This window comes from Oncorhynchus clarkii, chromosome 6 (assembly GCF_045791955.1).
Source record: "Oncorhynchus clarkii lewisi isolate Uvic-CL-2024 chromosome 6, UVic_Ocla_1.0, whole genome shotgun sequence".
In the NCBI taxonomy this organism is placed as follows: Eukaryota; Metazoa; Chordata; class Actinopteri; order Salmoniformes; family Salmonidae; genus Oncorhynchus; species Oncorhynchus clarkii.
Genome location: NC_092152.1, coordinates 42,651,306 through 42,665,780, shown reverse-complemented (window position 1 = coordinate 42,665,780; position 14,475 = coordinate 42,651,306). Strand labels below are relative to the sequence as shown.

Below are 14,475 nucleotides of genomic sequence, written 5' to 3'. Positions count from 1 at the left end.
CCACTCCACAGGAGCAGTCCCAGGGGTTGCCATCCAGCCTGATCTGTGTGGAGGGGGAGAATGGGAGCAGATCCTGGGGGTTAACCCTGGTCAGCCTGTTACCTGACAGATCCAAGTAGGCCAGACTGGTCAGGGCGCTAAAACAGCCAGGGCTGATGGTCTTGATCATATTCCTGGCCAAGTTGAGACTAGTTAGGCCAGTGAGTCCACTGAAACTACCTGTATTGATAAGACAGTACACCATTGTCAGCTTCATGAACTTCTTTACTAAGATAAAACAGGATATAATACACGGTGCATTATGGGTAATGTAGTACATCATGCTACATTACCAGGACTGATGGTTACGATCCTATTACCAGACAGGTCCAAACTGGCCAGATGGGACTGGGTGCTAAAACTACCAGGAGCAATGCTCTGGATCATATTCCTGGTCAGGTTCAGGCTAATTAGACCAGTTAACCCACTAAGCATGGAGTCCTCTACAACCTCAATATGGTTCTGAATTAGGGTGAGGTTTTGGAGGATGGCTGGTTGGCTGAACCAGGCTGGGTTGAGCTGAGAGATGTTGTTGTGGTCCAGGCTGAGGGTTTTGAGGTCACGGAAGAACCAGAGAGCTCTGGATGCAATGTTGGTGATACCAGCGTTGTTGATGGTGAGGCGGGTGACTGAGGCCAGGTTGTCACTACTGAACACAGTACGGTTGATTGCTCCAACATTACTTACAAAGAGCACCAGAGAGGCCAGGCCAACAGGGTAACCTGAGGTAATAAAAATACAAGTGTGTAGTGGCGTTAAGTCTTGTTCATAGGTATTTGATAGAATGTTGATCAGAGAGTAGATTGACCCAAATATGCAATATCAAAATGCCATAGACGAGAGCCAAAATATCCATGTTATTGTTTAGTTTTATGATCAAATAGCTTTGGAGGACTTACTTTGTGGGATCTCTTGACAGATGTAAATCTGTACCTCCTGAGCACAAATGTTGGCGCGCACCGAGACCAGAACCCCACACAGCATCATCACAGAAAGGCCAGCAGCAGACACTGTGGGATATGCAACAGTAAGGGAACCTCAGCTCATAGCATACCTTCAATACAAATACATGGCTGTGACAACCATCAAAACGAGGAATAAGAACTCACCGTTCATGATGAATTCAATGTGGCCTCAAATGCCAGGCATCTGGTTTGCTTCTGTAATAGTTTGTCAGACACAGAACAGAGTTAGAACTAGTCTCTCAGATGGGACCTGCAAGTCACAGATAATCTTGTGACAGAATACGTGACACTGAGCCACCTGCTGAGAATAAAGTCTGTTGCCATGGCAGGCCTATGTATGTCTGTAGATGTTTACCATGGTTATGAGTCCTGCTGCAAGCGAAGCATGCCGGGCACCGTTGTTCCAGTTGGGTGGTGGGAGACAGTTAACACCAGGGAGGCTTGGAGGATAGCAGCACATCTCACTAACACCCTTGTAGGTTACTTGTGATCTGGGTTTAACTTCACTTAATAGTATTTTTGGCTCAGCACCGGTGGAAAAAAAAAACTTTAGATCTACTTGATATTCAATTTAAGTGAAAGATGCCATCAATAACCCTAGGTAACTGGTGTGGGAGTGAAAACAGGGCATGCAAAAATATATGTAAATATGCAATTATGTATTGTAGGTTTCTGAATAGTCGTGAAACATACACATGAATGCCAAACTATACATTGAACTGCTGGTGATGTAGGCTGAAACATGTATTTTAAGTCAAATGTATTCTAAACAATGTGAACAAAAAAAATATGAAAATGTGTTTTATTAACTTGAAATTTTTATTCCGTTTCAGTGCGTTCGTTTAAAATAAATAGATGGTATGATCTGAAAGAAATAGTAAAATGAACAGGCATGGAAATTGCATACAGTAACAACAAATGGTCATCAATGCCTATACAATCTTTTAGTAAACATAAAAAACACTAACATTGAAAAGATCTATTAAAAAAATAAACCAAATGCAGCAAATTATAATCAAGTATTCTACGTATTTTTGGAGACAAGCCGTAGTAGTGAAGAAACGAGGACTTCTTAAATCGACTGCTCAGTGTTAAATCTTAGTGCTTTGTTTTAGTTCAGGAAGGGTAGTGTTTCTCTGTTGGGAGTGTACAGGAGTTGTTTTAAAAAAAAAAAACTTAACCATGTTCTGTTTGTTTGCAATACGTTTCAAATGTCCGTTTAAAGTCGAATTCCACTTTTTGTACTCAGTAAGTAAAGTGCACGTGCAACACTTATAGTTGTTCTTGAGGCCAACATATGGTATCTAATAATAAGCACTTGGACAGAGAAAAATGGAAAATGGTGGCAGTGTTTGTTGACAACTTTCAGGAATGTTCTTTAATGTTGGTTGGTAGGTAAATAAAATAGACCACAGTCCCACAGAGTAACCCATTATGAATATATTAAATAATGTCATTCAAACCGGTTCCAGCAGGACGCACGCACTCTTCAGAACAAGAGCATGCAGCTCTCTGGGGAAAGGGCTGCAGAAGGGGAGGGGAGGAAGCTGGGCGGGTAGCAGGGTTGAGGTCAATTCAGTTAATTTAGGAACGAAGCCAACATTTTAATTCCAATGGACTTGAAATGATAGTTTACTCCCTGAATTGAAATGGACCCCACCCCTGGGTGGGTAGCCGATCACTCGTGGCATAGAAGTGAGGGAGGGGGGGGGGGGGGTACATTGCATGATAAAAGCCTTTGAAACGTGATCGTGAGTGGAGTGCACCTTTATACAGGACATAGTAGTGCCCAGTGAAGAGAAACACGACTAGCTCTAACTAGCTGACGTATGTCAGACAGATTCATGGATGATGAAACACACATAACATAAGCTCAATTGCTGTATAACCAACCACACTGCTCAATATAAAACAAAATAACACAAAAACAAACAAAAAATAAGCATCTTGACATTTTTCTACAGTACCAAAGCCTATTATTCATCGTCTTCACACCCTCGTTTTAGAGGGTTAAAAGGTGAGTAGTAAAACGACCATCATAATCCTACACACCAGATAGACAGTGCTACAACAGGCTGATATCCATTTAAAAATCGGTTGAAGTTTGAATAAATAGACAGTTGACAGTACCACTATGACGCATGAAGAAGGCCAGCAGATGGTCTGGGAGGAGCCCAGGTAACAAACAGGAGATCAAAGCAGCACATTGGACAGAAAGATAACTGGAGAGGCAAGGTTGGCGATGCTTGTCTGGTAGATAAGGTCCAGTTTGTTCGACTGCAGATTGTTTTGTTGCAGCAGAACGGTCCTTTTAAGTCCTGAAGGGACATAAGGTCCTTTAAGGTCAGATTTTGCAGTAGAGAGATTATGAACAACCCACCCCTTCCAACAAGAGCGAGAGGGGTGTTCGTAGGGTCATAACCAGTCCAATAAGAGCGAGGGGGGGGTAGTGTTGTATGGACTACTGCAGCTGAGCTCAACCATTCAGTGCCAAACCAATAAATACTTCAAGTAAAAAGAAACCCACCACATGAAAAAATGCCACATGCTTCTCTGAAGAGTCTTTAGAAAAACAGAACCGAATGAATTGATCGATGGACACCCTGAACAGAATACATTGAGATCCAGACAAAGAGGACCCTCCATATTGGTTCATGCAGATGACAATCCCACTCGCAGGCCACCAGCACAGATGCATACATCCATCCATGCCCCCACATTAGTGTGAACTGAAGGGGCCACGTGTCTGCCCATACATGTGGCCTCTCCTTCAGCTTGATAGAGGGAGTTTATTGGCAGTGGACATCAATGCAGTTTATCCAGGAGAGCAGGGTGGAATGGAACCTAGGACAACCATGGAGTGGAATGGAACCCCAGAGTTCCAAGGGCCTCCACAGATTATTTCCCGCTCTTCTTTGGCACAGTGGTTCTCTTGGCCTGCCACAGGTGGTTGTGGATGGTGATGGCGTCTATGCTGACCGACACAGTCTTGGCGGGGATGACGGTGAACTGCTTGCGGTCCGAGCTGTACTTGTAGAGCTTGTCAATCATCTTCTTGCTGATGCTCTTTGGGCCCGTGCCAGTCAGCTTGAGGATCTCCTCCGTGTCTGGGAAGAAGGAGTAGACTCCCCGGAACTGGCAGCCCCCGTCCCTGAACAGGATCATCAGGTGGTGGGCCTCAACCTTCTCCAGCTCCTGGGGAGGGGGGGGGTGTTGTTAGTTTGTATCGCTGACAACTATCTTAAGAAGCAGTCTCACATTTTAAGCAATTTGACACTCCCTTTTAAATCAGTAAAACTCAGAGCACTTTAAAAACAGGACATCAGTGTGTGTTTAGGACAAGAACATGCTGTGCTACAGCTGGATAATATTGAGCTGAGCAGCACATTCTGGCCCACTAAATGTGACCTACATGTTACTGTGCTCATTTACACAACATGGGATTTGGCTGGACTAAATTACTGATAAATAGGACAGAAGAACTAAACTCGAGTTTCGTGGTTCACATCCCTACCTTGCAATTTGACTATGTTGTGACGAAGAGCCCACAAGGGGGGGAGAGAGGGGACGAAAAACAAAAATCCTTAAAGTACCACATTCCAGGTCTAAAGTTAGTTTGTATTAGACGGTACCCCTTTAAAGGCTATTATAAGAAAAATAAACTGCTCTCCCTTTACGACTGAATGGCCTGTTTTTTGTGTGTTGGGGGGGACTACTGTATGTACTTCATCCAAGAGATAGTTTTTCTTGTATAAACACATTTACATACCATTCTGTGAACACTTATGAGGAAATCTCAGGTTTATCTTGTGAAAATTATGAGATATGAGTTCCCATGTCACTCTATCCGACCATTAGAGACCGCCTTCCGCGAGTATCCCTATAAGTGAGAGGACTCACTAAACAGAAATTAGATCAGCTCTTTGTGAGGTGCGGCCACGCCTTAGAGGCAATGATCCATCTCCTCGAGAACCTAACGCAACTTTGACTTACACAATCCAACTCTGACAGAGGTTGGCCATCTCCTGAGAGGAACTTGGCTGGACACACTCTGCTCACTCACAACGAACCGCTGAGTTTCTCTCTCTCTCCCAATGAGGACCCAAACATTCTACTGCCCCCAAACATTCTACTGCCCCCGAGTGCCTTAAACGTTCTCTCTTTGGACCGAATGGAATTGAGGACTGAGAAAGAAAGAGCTCCGACGAGGGAAGAAGCTTCTTCGGCTGCAAACGAACCACCAACCTTTTTCCTGTTTCCTCTCGGTCATAACAGAAATCCAACTGAACCAGGTGACACTCAGCTAAAAATACATTGTATTTCATTTCCCTTTGGGTGACGCTGTGTGTGTAAACGTGGCAGTGATTGATTATTGTAAGACTGTTAGTCTGAATTAATAACCAATACTGTGCTAGCGCTGCCCACAGCAGGTGTTAACCTGTAACTGGGCCGGTATACCCCTGATTGGGGAGCCTATAGTTTCACGGCTGTGAAACTTTACTGATGTAGCCGCTTTCACTTCTCCTGTTTTCACAAATAACAAAATGTCCAATTCTCCAAAGTCCTGTTCAAGTGTTATCACATCTGCCTGTGAGTACATAAGCCTGAAACGAAGCTGTAGTTTCCCACTTCAGTGATTGTACTGCATTCCCTTTGTATATTGTGTCTATTAAGACAACTGTACCAACATTCATTTTCAATCCATTTGAGTCTAGCAATACAACTTTGACGTATATCTGTTGCATTGAAGTCCCTAAGCGCAATTCGATTCTTGAAGTCAGATGACCGTTCAGAATGAAAATATAGTAAATTGACTGTTGATTATGACTACTGTCGATATAGGATTGCAATGGTATAACCGTTAATAACTACTGATAGTGTTAATTCAAGGGGTCTTTATAGCAAAACCCTTAAATGGTGCCCCTCAGATTAATTTGGATAGGATAACCAAATTAATTCAAATTAGATCAATTATTCCAGTAATTTAATCAGTAAATTATCTTGAATATCCATATCCATCGTAACAGTGAAATGATGGCTCACCTGTGTGCGCGTGACCATTTGCTCTGGAGTGCACGTTAATAGCATTTCACAGTTAGGTAAAGCTTTACCTCTAGGAGGGTGTTCTTCTGGGGTTCATTGACCTTGCCAGCCAGGCAGCAGTGAGAGATAGCGTTGAAGATGATGGGCTTATTGGACTTGGAACTGGGCTCCTTGAACAGCTTGGGACCTGAGGGACACAGTGGAACGACAAGTCTTAGCATTAAATGCTAACATTAATAGAGACGAAGAGAACGTGAGCAGAGCAATGGTTTTAAGGGAACATTGTAGGGGTGTTACGGGAATAGTATTGGAACATTATGGGAAAGACTGTTTCCCAGTATGACAAGAGACTGACTTTCATGTGTACTGACCAGTGTATTCTGCCATGGAGTTGATTGAAGATGCAGTGGAGCCGTTGTCCCAGTCTCTCTCAGTGTTTCGACTGGCGTTTCGACTCAGGCCTGGGAAAGACTCAGACTCACCACTGGCAACGGAAAGCAGAGCACACGGACAACGATCAATAAAAAAAAGAAGAAGAGGTTTAAAAATGGCACACAAGAGGTAGTAAACACTGACATCAATTACACCCAAAACAAAATTCTTACACAAGCACCCAGCTACATATTTTGGGGCACTTACCGCTGGGATCCTGCTCCTCCAGAGTTAACGCTGTCTGCCTCAGTGGTGGCAGCGGAGGCCAGGGACAAACTGGAGCCTGACTGGGCACTGCTCAGGTTGTCAGCTACCGAGCACCAAAATATAGATTCCATCTTAGTATAGCGAACTCTTCCTATTACACTCCTATCCCCACACAGAAACGCATGACTGCAAAATCTGCAATATTTTCTCAAAGGGAATTGGGAGACATGAAACTGACCTGGACCAAGGATGTCAACCAATCCTGGTTCCAGAGAACCACAGTGTTAACAGGGTTTTTTTTCTCCCAGCGCAGCTGAATGAGATGTATTAGTGCAGGACTGGAATAAAAGTCTGCACACACTGTAGTCCTCTGGGACAGGAGTTATTAACCCCTGGCCTAGTAAGATGAACAAAAGTGTGGTGGTTATTACGTGTAGATGAAGAGCACTTGGAAGAGAAGGTGTCGCTGGATGACTCCTCTCTGCTGAACGCAGACTTGGGTCTGTGAGTCTGGTGACTGGGTTTCTTAGGCTTGGTCTTGGGGGTCTTGGGCTTGGCTGGGCTGCCAAGGCCCTGCTCCTCCATCAGCTCCTGCTGCTTCCTCCTCAGGTACTGCTCCTTGATCAGCTCCCTACGGGCCTTCTCCTCCTCCTTCCTCATCCGGTCCTCCTCCGCCTTCCGCCTAGGGGGAGAGACAGACCACAGGCTCAACAACTGCAGAATTTGAAAATACTTAACACGGAAGAGGACGGAGGAGGGACAATACTGCCATTTTCTGTGTTTTTCTATGAATGAACATTTCAAATCAAATGTCATTTTTCACATGCTCCGAATACAATAGGTGTAGACCTTACCGTGAAATGCTTACTTAAAAGCCCTTAACCAGTAAAGCAGTTCTTAAGTAAAAAATAAAATAACAATAACGAGGCTATATACATGGGTCAATGTGCAGGGGTACAGGTTAGTCGAGGTAATTTGTACATGTAGGTAGGGGGTCAACGTAAATAGTCCAGGTGGCCATATGATTAATTGTTCAGCAGTCTTATGGCTTTGGGGGTAGAAGCTGATAAGGAGCCTTTTGGACCTAGACTTGGTGCTCCGGTACCGCTCGCCTTGCGGTAGCAGAGAGAACAGTCTATGACTTGGGTGACTGGAGTCTGACAATTTTTGGGGCCTTCCTCTGACACTGCCTAGTATATAGGTCCTGGATGGCAGAAAGCTTGGCCCCAGGCATGTACTGAGCCGTACACACTACATTTGAGGTGTAGGGAGCAAATACACAGGTGTGCAAAACTGGTGACTATACCGGTAACACACGCTATTGTGGGAGGGCTTTGATGGTTTTTAAGCTAGTGCTTAAAACAGTCTTATCCTACCTGAGCATTATGACTTATCTAGCAGACAGTTTTGATTTGGTTGTAAAGACGTCATGTTTGTTACCTGGACTCTTCCCGCTTCTGTTCAGTCTCTGCCTCCAGCTGTAGTTTGCGTAACCGGGCATCCTCGGCCTTCTTCTGCTGCCTTACGAGAAAAGCTGCCCTCTTCTTAGCCAGCTCATCCTCCGCCTTCTGTTCATCCTGTGGCACAATACAACACACTTACTAGTAGCATTTTACTCAATGACATTCAATAAAACTTGATTTACGCCACAAACAATTGCCTGTGTCTCCTCCCTCGTCTCTTGCTTTATTTATTCAGTAAAAATGTAGAATTTTATATTATTCCTTCCCGGAAAATGTTGTACTATAAAAATGATGTAACACCTTTCCCTGTCCTAGACATTCGACCACCCAAAATATGAGAATAGGCACTATATCTTGTCCACTTTATGACACACACACACACAGTTAGCCGGTATTTGCCGGCTTTTGGCCAATAAAAAAAATAAAATTGTAGCCTGGCCGGGAGAGATCTCCCAATTAGGCTACCAATCATACAACATGATTTCGTGCTACAGCACCATTCCCGCACTCCTTGTGCGCTGCCTTACGTGCACCTTCTGCTGAGAGAAATAACTAGTGAGAGAAGCCTTGGCCCACAATAATTTAGCAACACCATTTTTGGGGGAAATCTGCTCCCAAGAGCCATACTGTATGTGATCATGTCTCATGTAATTCAAGATATGAAATTATTTTCAAATACAATCTATTTTTTAGGCTTAGTTATGGTCAATTTGCAGCTTAAAAATTATTATAATTGCCCCCCCCCCCACCATCCGCTCGGACAAATTTTGTATTTATTTTTTTTAAATCGGTCCGCGGCTGAATCCAGTTGCCTACTGCTATTGTGAAGATGGAGGCCTTTTTCATTGAAGTAAAATGAAAGCTGGAGGAAAAAGAAAAAGTTTGCCTTTAGTGAAAATGCCTATTGTAGTGGACAAAGATGAGAAGTACGTTAGCACAGCCAAATGCTGGCTACTGTGTGCAAATCGTTCTTCAGGTAGAATGCAATTTTGGAACTTTCATTTATTTTCGTATTTACAAAGATTAAAGCAACAACTAAAAAAATCCCATGACTGAAACGTAAGTCAATCTCAGTTCGATTGTTATAACCTCCCCTTTCATGAAAGAAAGGCAGGACTATTTTTACAAACAGCAAGTTTGTCAATTCCAGTTACCTTGCTTGGTTGGTCCTGGATCCTCCCAGAGATCATTTTTATGTTGAACTGAGAAGCTCAGTCCTGGTGACTTAAAAAAAATACATTCTACTCCAAAATGAATTTAAATACATTACGCTGACACCATCTAAAACATCATTTCCACCACCAGCAATGTGCCCAATAACATATCGGTAAAAAGTATTTTAGAAAGGTCCAATGCATTCAAAATACATTGTTTCCTGTGATTTGTATGTAATAGTTAAACTATTTTTGTCAATTTTAATGGTAAACTATTACAAGGTACTTAAATTGTTACCCAGAAATGATTTGATATTGAGATAAAACAGCTGCATTGGAAATTTTTAATGCTTTTTACACATTGGACCATGTATATAAACGGCAGGTAGACTAATGGTTAGAGCGTTGGGCCAGTAACCAAAAGCTTGCTGGATCAAATCCCCGAGCTGACAGGGAAAAATCTGTCATTCTGCCCCTGAAAAAAGGCAGTTAACCCACTGTTCTAGGCTGTCACTGTAAATAAGAATTTGTTCTTAACTGACTCTCCTAGTTAAATAAGGGTTAAATTAAATAATAACCTATGAATGGTCTATATTCTTAGATGCGCAAATCGCAATTGCCTGTGGCCCAACTGATGCAACACAATTTACATAGGCTGAATCCTGGGATTTGTCCATCTACATTTACCCCATTAGACACAACATCCTGATTGTTAATAATTATTTTATTATAAATATATAAACAAAAAAATATATGTTTCTATAATGAAATTATGCCATCGCCCTTTTAAGACACCATGTCCCCATTAAGCTCTGTGTTGCACAGCTGCGCCTAAACCATGCTTGAAAGTCCGGTAGTAAATGCATTTGTGAAACGATGCAACTCGCACAATTGAAGTAGAGAAATAAACGTGGTAGCAATGCAAAAATTGGGATCCCCTCTCTTAAAAGGCCAAAACTGTTTTCAAAATACATTTGTGGTGGGCCTCCCGAGCGACGCAGCAGTCTAAGGCACTGCATCGCATTGCTGAGGCGCAACTACAGCCAGGGGTTTAATCCCTATACAGAGGGAGGTGCACAATTGGCCCAGCTCCATCCAGGTTAGGGGAGGCTTTTGTTGGCTCATCGCGCTCTAGCGACTCCGCCTGCAAGCTCTAACGCCTGCAAGCTGGGTTCAGTCAAACAGTGTTTCCTCCGTAAAAATTGGTACGGCTGGCTCCCGGGTTAAGCGAGCAGTGTGTTAAGAAGCAGCGTGGATTGGCAGATCATATTTCGAAGGACGCATGTCTCGACCTTCACCTCTCCCGAGTTGCAGCGATGAGACAAGATCGTAACTAGAAATTGGATATCCCGAAATTGGGGAGAAAAATGGGGGAAAATTACAAAGAAAAAAATGCATAACAATAAAACAAATAAATAAACAAACAAACATGGGTTTTCCAGCGATTGTGTGACTGCTTATCAGAATACATGTTTCCCTCCCTATGGCTCTCAACTTGAAAGCGCCTCGAGAATAATATTTATCTCGCATAGAACACAACAACCCGACTAGGTAAATATGTAAACTATTCTTCTATAGGGTTGTCCGATTTTGTTTTAACATTACAGGGTAAAAATAGTTGCATCCTGGGTGAAAGTATGATAATTGGTTTGATCATTATTATTGTACATCACTTATTATAAACTGGGTGGATCGAGCACCTAATGCTGATTGGCTGAAAGCTGTGGTATATCAAACCACCAGGCTCCAATTACGTTGGTAACCAGTTTATAATAGCATTAAGGCACCTCTGGGGTTCGTGATATATGGCCAATAGGGCTGGGACCAGGCACTCCGTGCTGCATCGTGCTTAAGAACATCCCTAAGCTGTGGAATATTGGCCATATACTACACCCCTTCGGGCCTTGTTGCTTAATTTTTGTAGGGGTATTAATCTAAACGAGTTCTTTAAATATGCAAACATGTTTTGTTTCATTCTGTTGAGACATTTTCATTGGCTAAATTAAGCTATGCTTTAGCTACTGCAGGCCTATGATATGAAGGCATTGCGCACCGGCAATCCAGCAGAGTTCGACAGTTGAACTTGAGGTTAGGAATGTTTTAGGCCTACCAGAGTTACTCCTATAATCTAACAACATAATGATCATTTTTATTAAAAAAATATTCAGATAAAAAAAATGAAGTAATTAGCCTCCTTCTGTACGTCTTTATCTCTATAGGAGACACAGTAGCCTATCTGACAAGGATAAAGAAATTAACGTTGGTGATAGAGATATGCTGGCGGCATGCTACATCTCTCTGGAACAAGGCCTAAGCTTTTCTTCCTTTATATATTTTAAATATTAATATCATACAGTGGACCGCTAAGCCTATAGGCCGCATGCCCTGATGCATTTAGTGCTCAAATCTCAGACAGTGAGGTGGACAATCATTATTTTAGAAAAGTAAAAAAACAATAGGCTATAGCGTTTTGCATTTCATACACATCGAAACACAGCAAAGCCTAGTGTTTTTGTCATGTGTTATAGGCTGTTTTTAAGGACATGTAAATATGGATCATTTGGCCAAGTAAGAGTTTTCATTCTCTCAGATCTGAACGCATATGGACGTCCGATAAATTCCTCAAATGTCCAGAAAAACTGTACAGAAAACCACACACGTAAATTGTTCTGATAGAAAACCACACACACACACCTTGAAGAAGAATCCCAGGCCAGACTTCTGTTCTCCGTCTTCCCCATCCATGGTGCTGTTTTGACCACAGTCTCCCTCCATCTCCTCTGGGTCCTTCAGGTCTGACAGGTCCACCTCTATCAGGGGAGCTTTGCTCCATGACACCTCCTCCAAGGGGACGTTCTCTTTCCCAGAGCTGTCCGAGGAATTCAGCTCCCCCTCCCTCAAGGTACTGGACAGGCACTCAAAGGACACTTCTGGGGTGACATTTACCGGGTCGATACGGGCCATTGTGCGCAGGTTAGCCTCATCGTTGAGCCTAAAGGTGGCGCTCCGTCCAGGCTTGTCCTGCACACCAATTGTCTCTCCACCAACAGAGGGGGTTCTGGTGTCAGGGGGGTCTGCCCTGGGGGACCTGCCCCCGGGGAACTGCCTCAAGTGGGTTAGGGTCTCCAGGCTGTGGGTGGGGGTGATTGCCCTGCTGGAGGTAAGGCCCTGCCTCCCGTGCTCCTTGACCAGCTTCAGCTCAGACGGCTTGGACCTTGGGCCTCTGGCCGAGGTCAGTTTGGGGGGTTTCCTGGTTGGTGCGGTACCGGTGGTTGGTGCGCCGCTGCCCATCTCCACAAAGTGGGCGGCAGATTGGGCTTTTGGTTCAGAGCCGCTGGTCTTGTCGTTGGGAGGAGGGGGGCCGGGAGGGGACTGTACATTCTGTTTCATCAGCAGGTCCTGCTGAAGGGACAGCTGCATCATCTGCTGCTGGATGCTGCCGATGGCATCATTCAGCATCTCAATGGAGCGGTTACATTCGTTCAGGTCCAGTTCTTCGTCCAGCAGCAGACCGGTGCTACCGCTGCACTTCCTTTCCACCATCTCTAAGGCATCTGGGACAGGCGAGGTGGCAGACTCTGACTCTTTGGCCCCTCTCAGTGCATCCAGGCACGAGTCATCTTTCGAGCTCCCCCCTTTGTCCCCGTTGAGCTCCTCTTTGGAGTTGTAGTCTGGTTTGAGCGGGTGGGGCAGGGTGTCGCTCTTGCCCTTCTTGACGATGTGCAGAAAGGCAGCCTTGCCCAGCTTCTGTCTATGTCTGGCTGACAGCACCTCCATCTTCTTCTTCTGGTGCTCGATGGCCTTTCTCTTCTCCTCCAGCTGCATGTGGAGCTGGACCAGCTCAGAAGCCAACAAGTTGGTGCCACCGTCCCCCCGCCCTCCCTGGGGCGAGGAGGGGCTCTGGTCCCTCTTCAGCCTCCAGGAGGTGGGCAGAGACAGGGGCCCGCTGCACTCGGAGCCGTCTGGGGTGGTCCTTTGGGAGCTGGATGCGCTGGGTCGCAAGTCATGGTTGCTGCCAAAGCGCTGCTGGGCCTTGCGTTCAGCGAAGCTGGTCATGCGTATGCTGCCGCTGGCCAGGCTGCTGGCCTGGGAGTGGGTGCTGAGACAGGGGCTGGAGCGTCCACTACCACCATCATCCCCTTTATCCTTGTCCTCTTTCTCCTTCAGGTCCTCCTGCAGCTTGGCTGACTCTTCCTCCTCATCGAAGGCCTTCCTAGGCATGGTTGGGTCCTTGGTGGTGAGAGCTTCATCCAGGTCCTCCTCATCAGCCTCGTCCAGGTCTGGCTCCAGGTCCTGACCAGGATTCTGGTTGTCACTGTCAGAGTGGAGGTAGAAGCCCCCAGGTGGCTCTCTGGAGGAGGGGTCCACACTACTGGTGACCAGGTTTTTACAGGCTCCTTGTCCCTGGGGTTGCCCAGCCAATGAAGCTTCAGCAGACACGGCAAACTCACCACTAGAAGTGGGAGTAGAGGTCCGATTTAGGCTGGTGGGGATTTTTCTCCTGGCCGACGCCGCGAGTCCAGGCACCCCCTCTACTCTCCGGATGGACCCCGCTCCCCACGATCGCCCCACCTCTCCACTCTCCTCCTCCTTATTCAGGCATACAGACTTCTCTTTTGCCGATTTCAACACAGCAGGCATCAGTGGTTCTAAGTAAAAGCTATCCTTGGGCCTGGCCCCAGCAGTTGGCTGCGTCGCCTCGGGGAGAGCTGTTGACGCTTCAGTCCTCATCACCGACACAAGCTGCTGCTCCTCCTCCTCCATGTTGACGTTTCCCAGCAGGCCGTGGCCGTTGACTCGGCGGGGTGCAGGGCTGACTGGGGCGCGGCTTACCTGGGCGGGTCCGATCAGGGTGTGGCCCTGTGGGGTGAGACCCTGGTGTTTGGGGGTGAGGTTGGCTACGTTAGAGGCCAAGCTGTCTTTACTGATGGAGCGGGCCAGACTCACACTGTCCCCAGAGGCTATATCAGCGTCGCTGTCAGTGGCAGAGATACCAAACGTGTACGGGTTGAGCGTTGACATTGGCCTGGAAGGGGAAGAAAGAAAGAGTGAGACACCATACATCATGAATGTGATCAGCACAACATTAGAAACAAAGTTTGTAAAGGATAAGAAATCAGGTTATCTGGAGTTAAACAAAATAATCAAAATCGGGGATCCCCCGATTCTGAT

The 14,475-nt window shown here is 45.4% G+C and overlaps 1 protein-coding gene across 3 annotated transcripts in view; it reads right to left on the bottom strand.

Moving 5' to 3' along the window:
- Nucleotides 1-1,804: 1,804 nt before the first annotated feature.
- LOC139411178 (calmodulin regulated spectrin-associated protein 1b) overlaps nt 1,805-14,475 on the bottom strand; it is a 37,955-nt gene continuing 25,284 nt past the window's right edge. For all 3 annotated transcript variants that reach the window (XM_071157096.1, XM_071157095.1, XM_071157094.1), the window contains 7 exons: nt 11,998-14,329; nt 8,127-8,263; nt 7,118-7,368; nt 6,687-6,789; nt 6,419-6,531; nt 6,116-6,234; nt 1,805-4,199 (listed from right to left, as the gene is read on the bottom strand). In XM_071157096.1, coding sequence (XP_071013197.1) covers nt 3,903-4,199; nt 6,116-6,234; nt 6,419-6,531; nt 6,687-6,789; nt 7,118-7,368; nt 8,127-8,263; nt 11,998-14,329 — 3,352 coding nt within the window. In that variant the 3' untranslated portion in view covers nt 1,805-3,902. The remainder of the gene's footprint in view (nt 4,200-6,115; nt 6,235-6,418; nt 6,532-6,686; nt 6,790-7,117; nt 7,369-8,126; nt 8,264-11,997; nt 14,330-14,475) is intronic.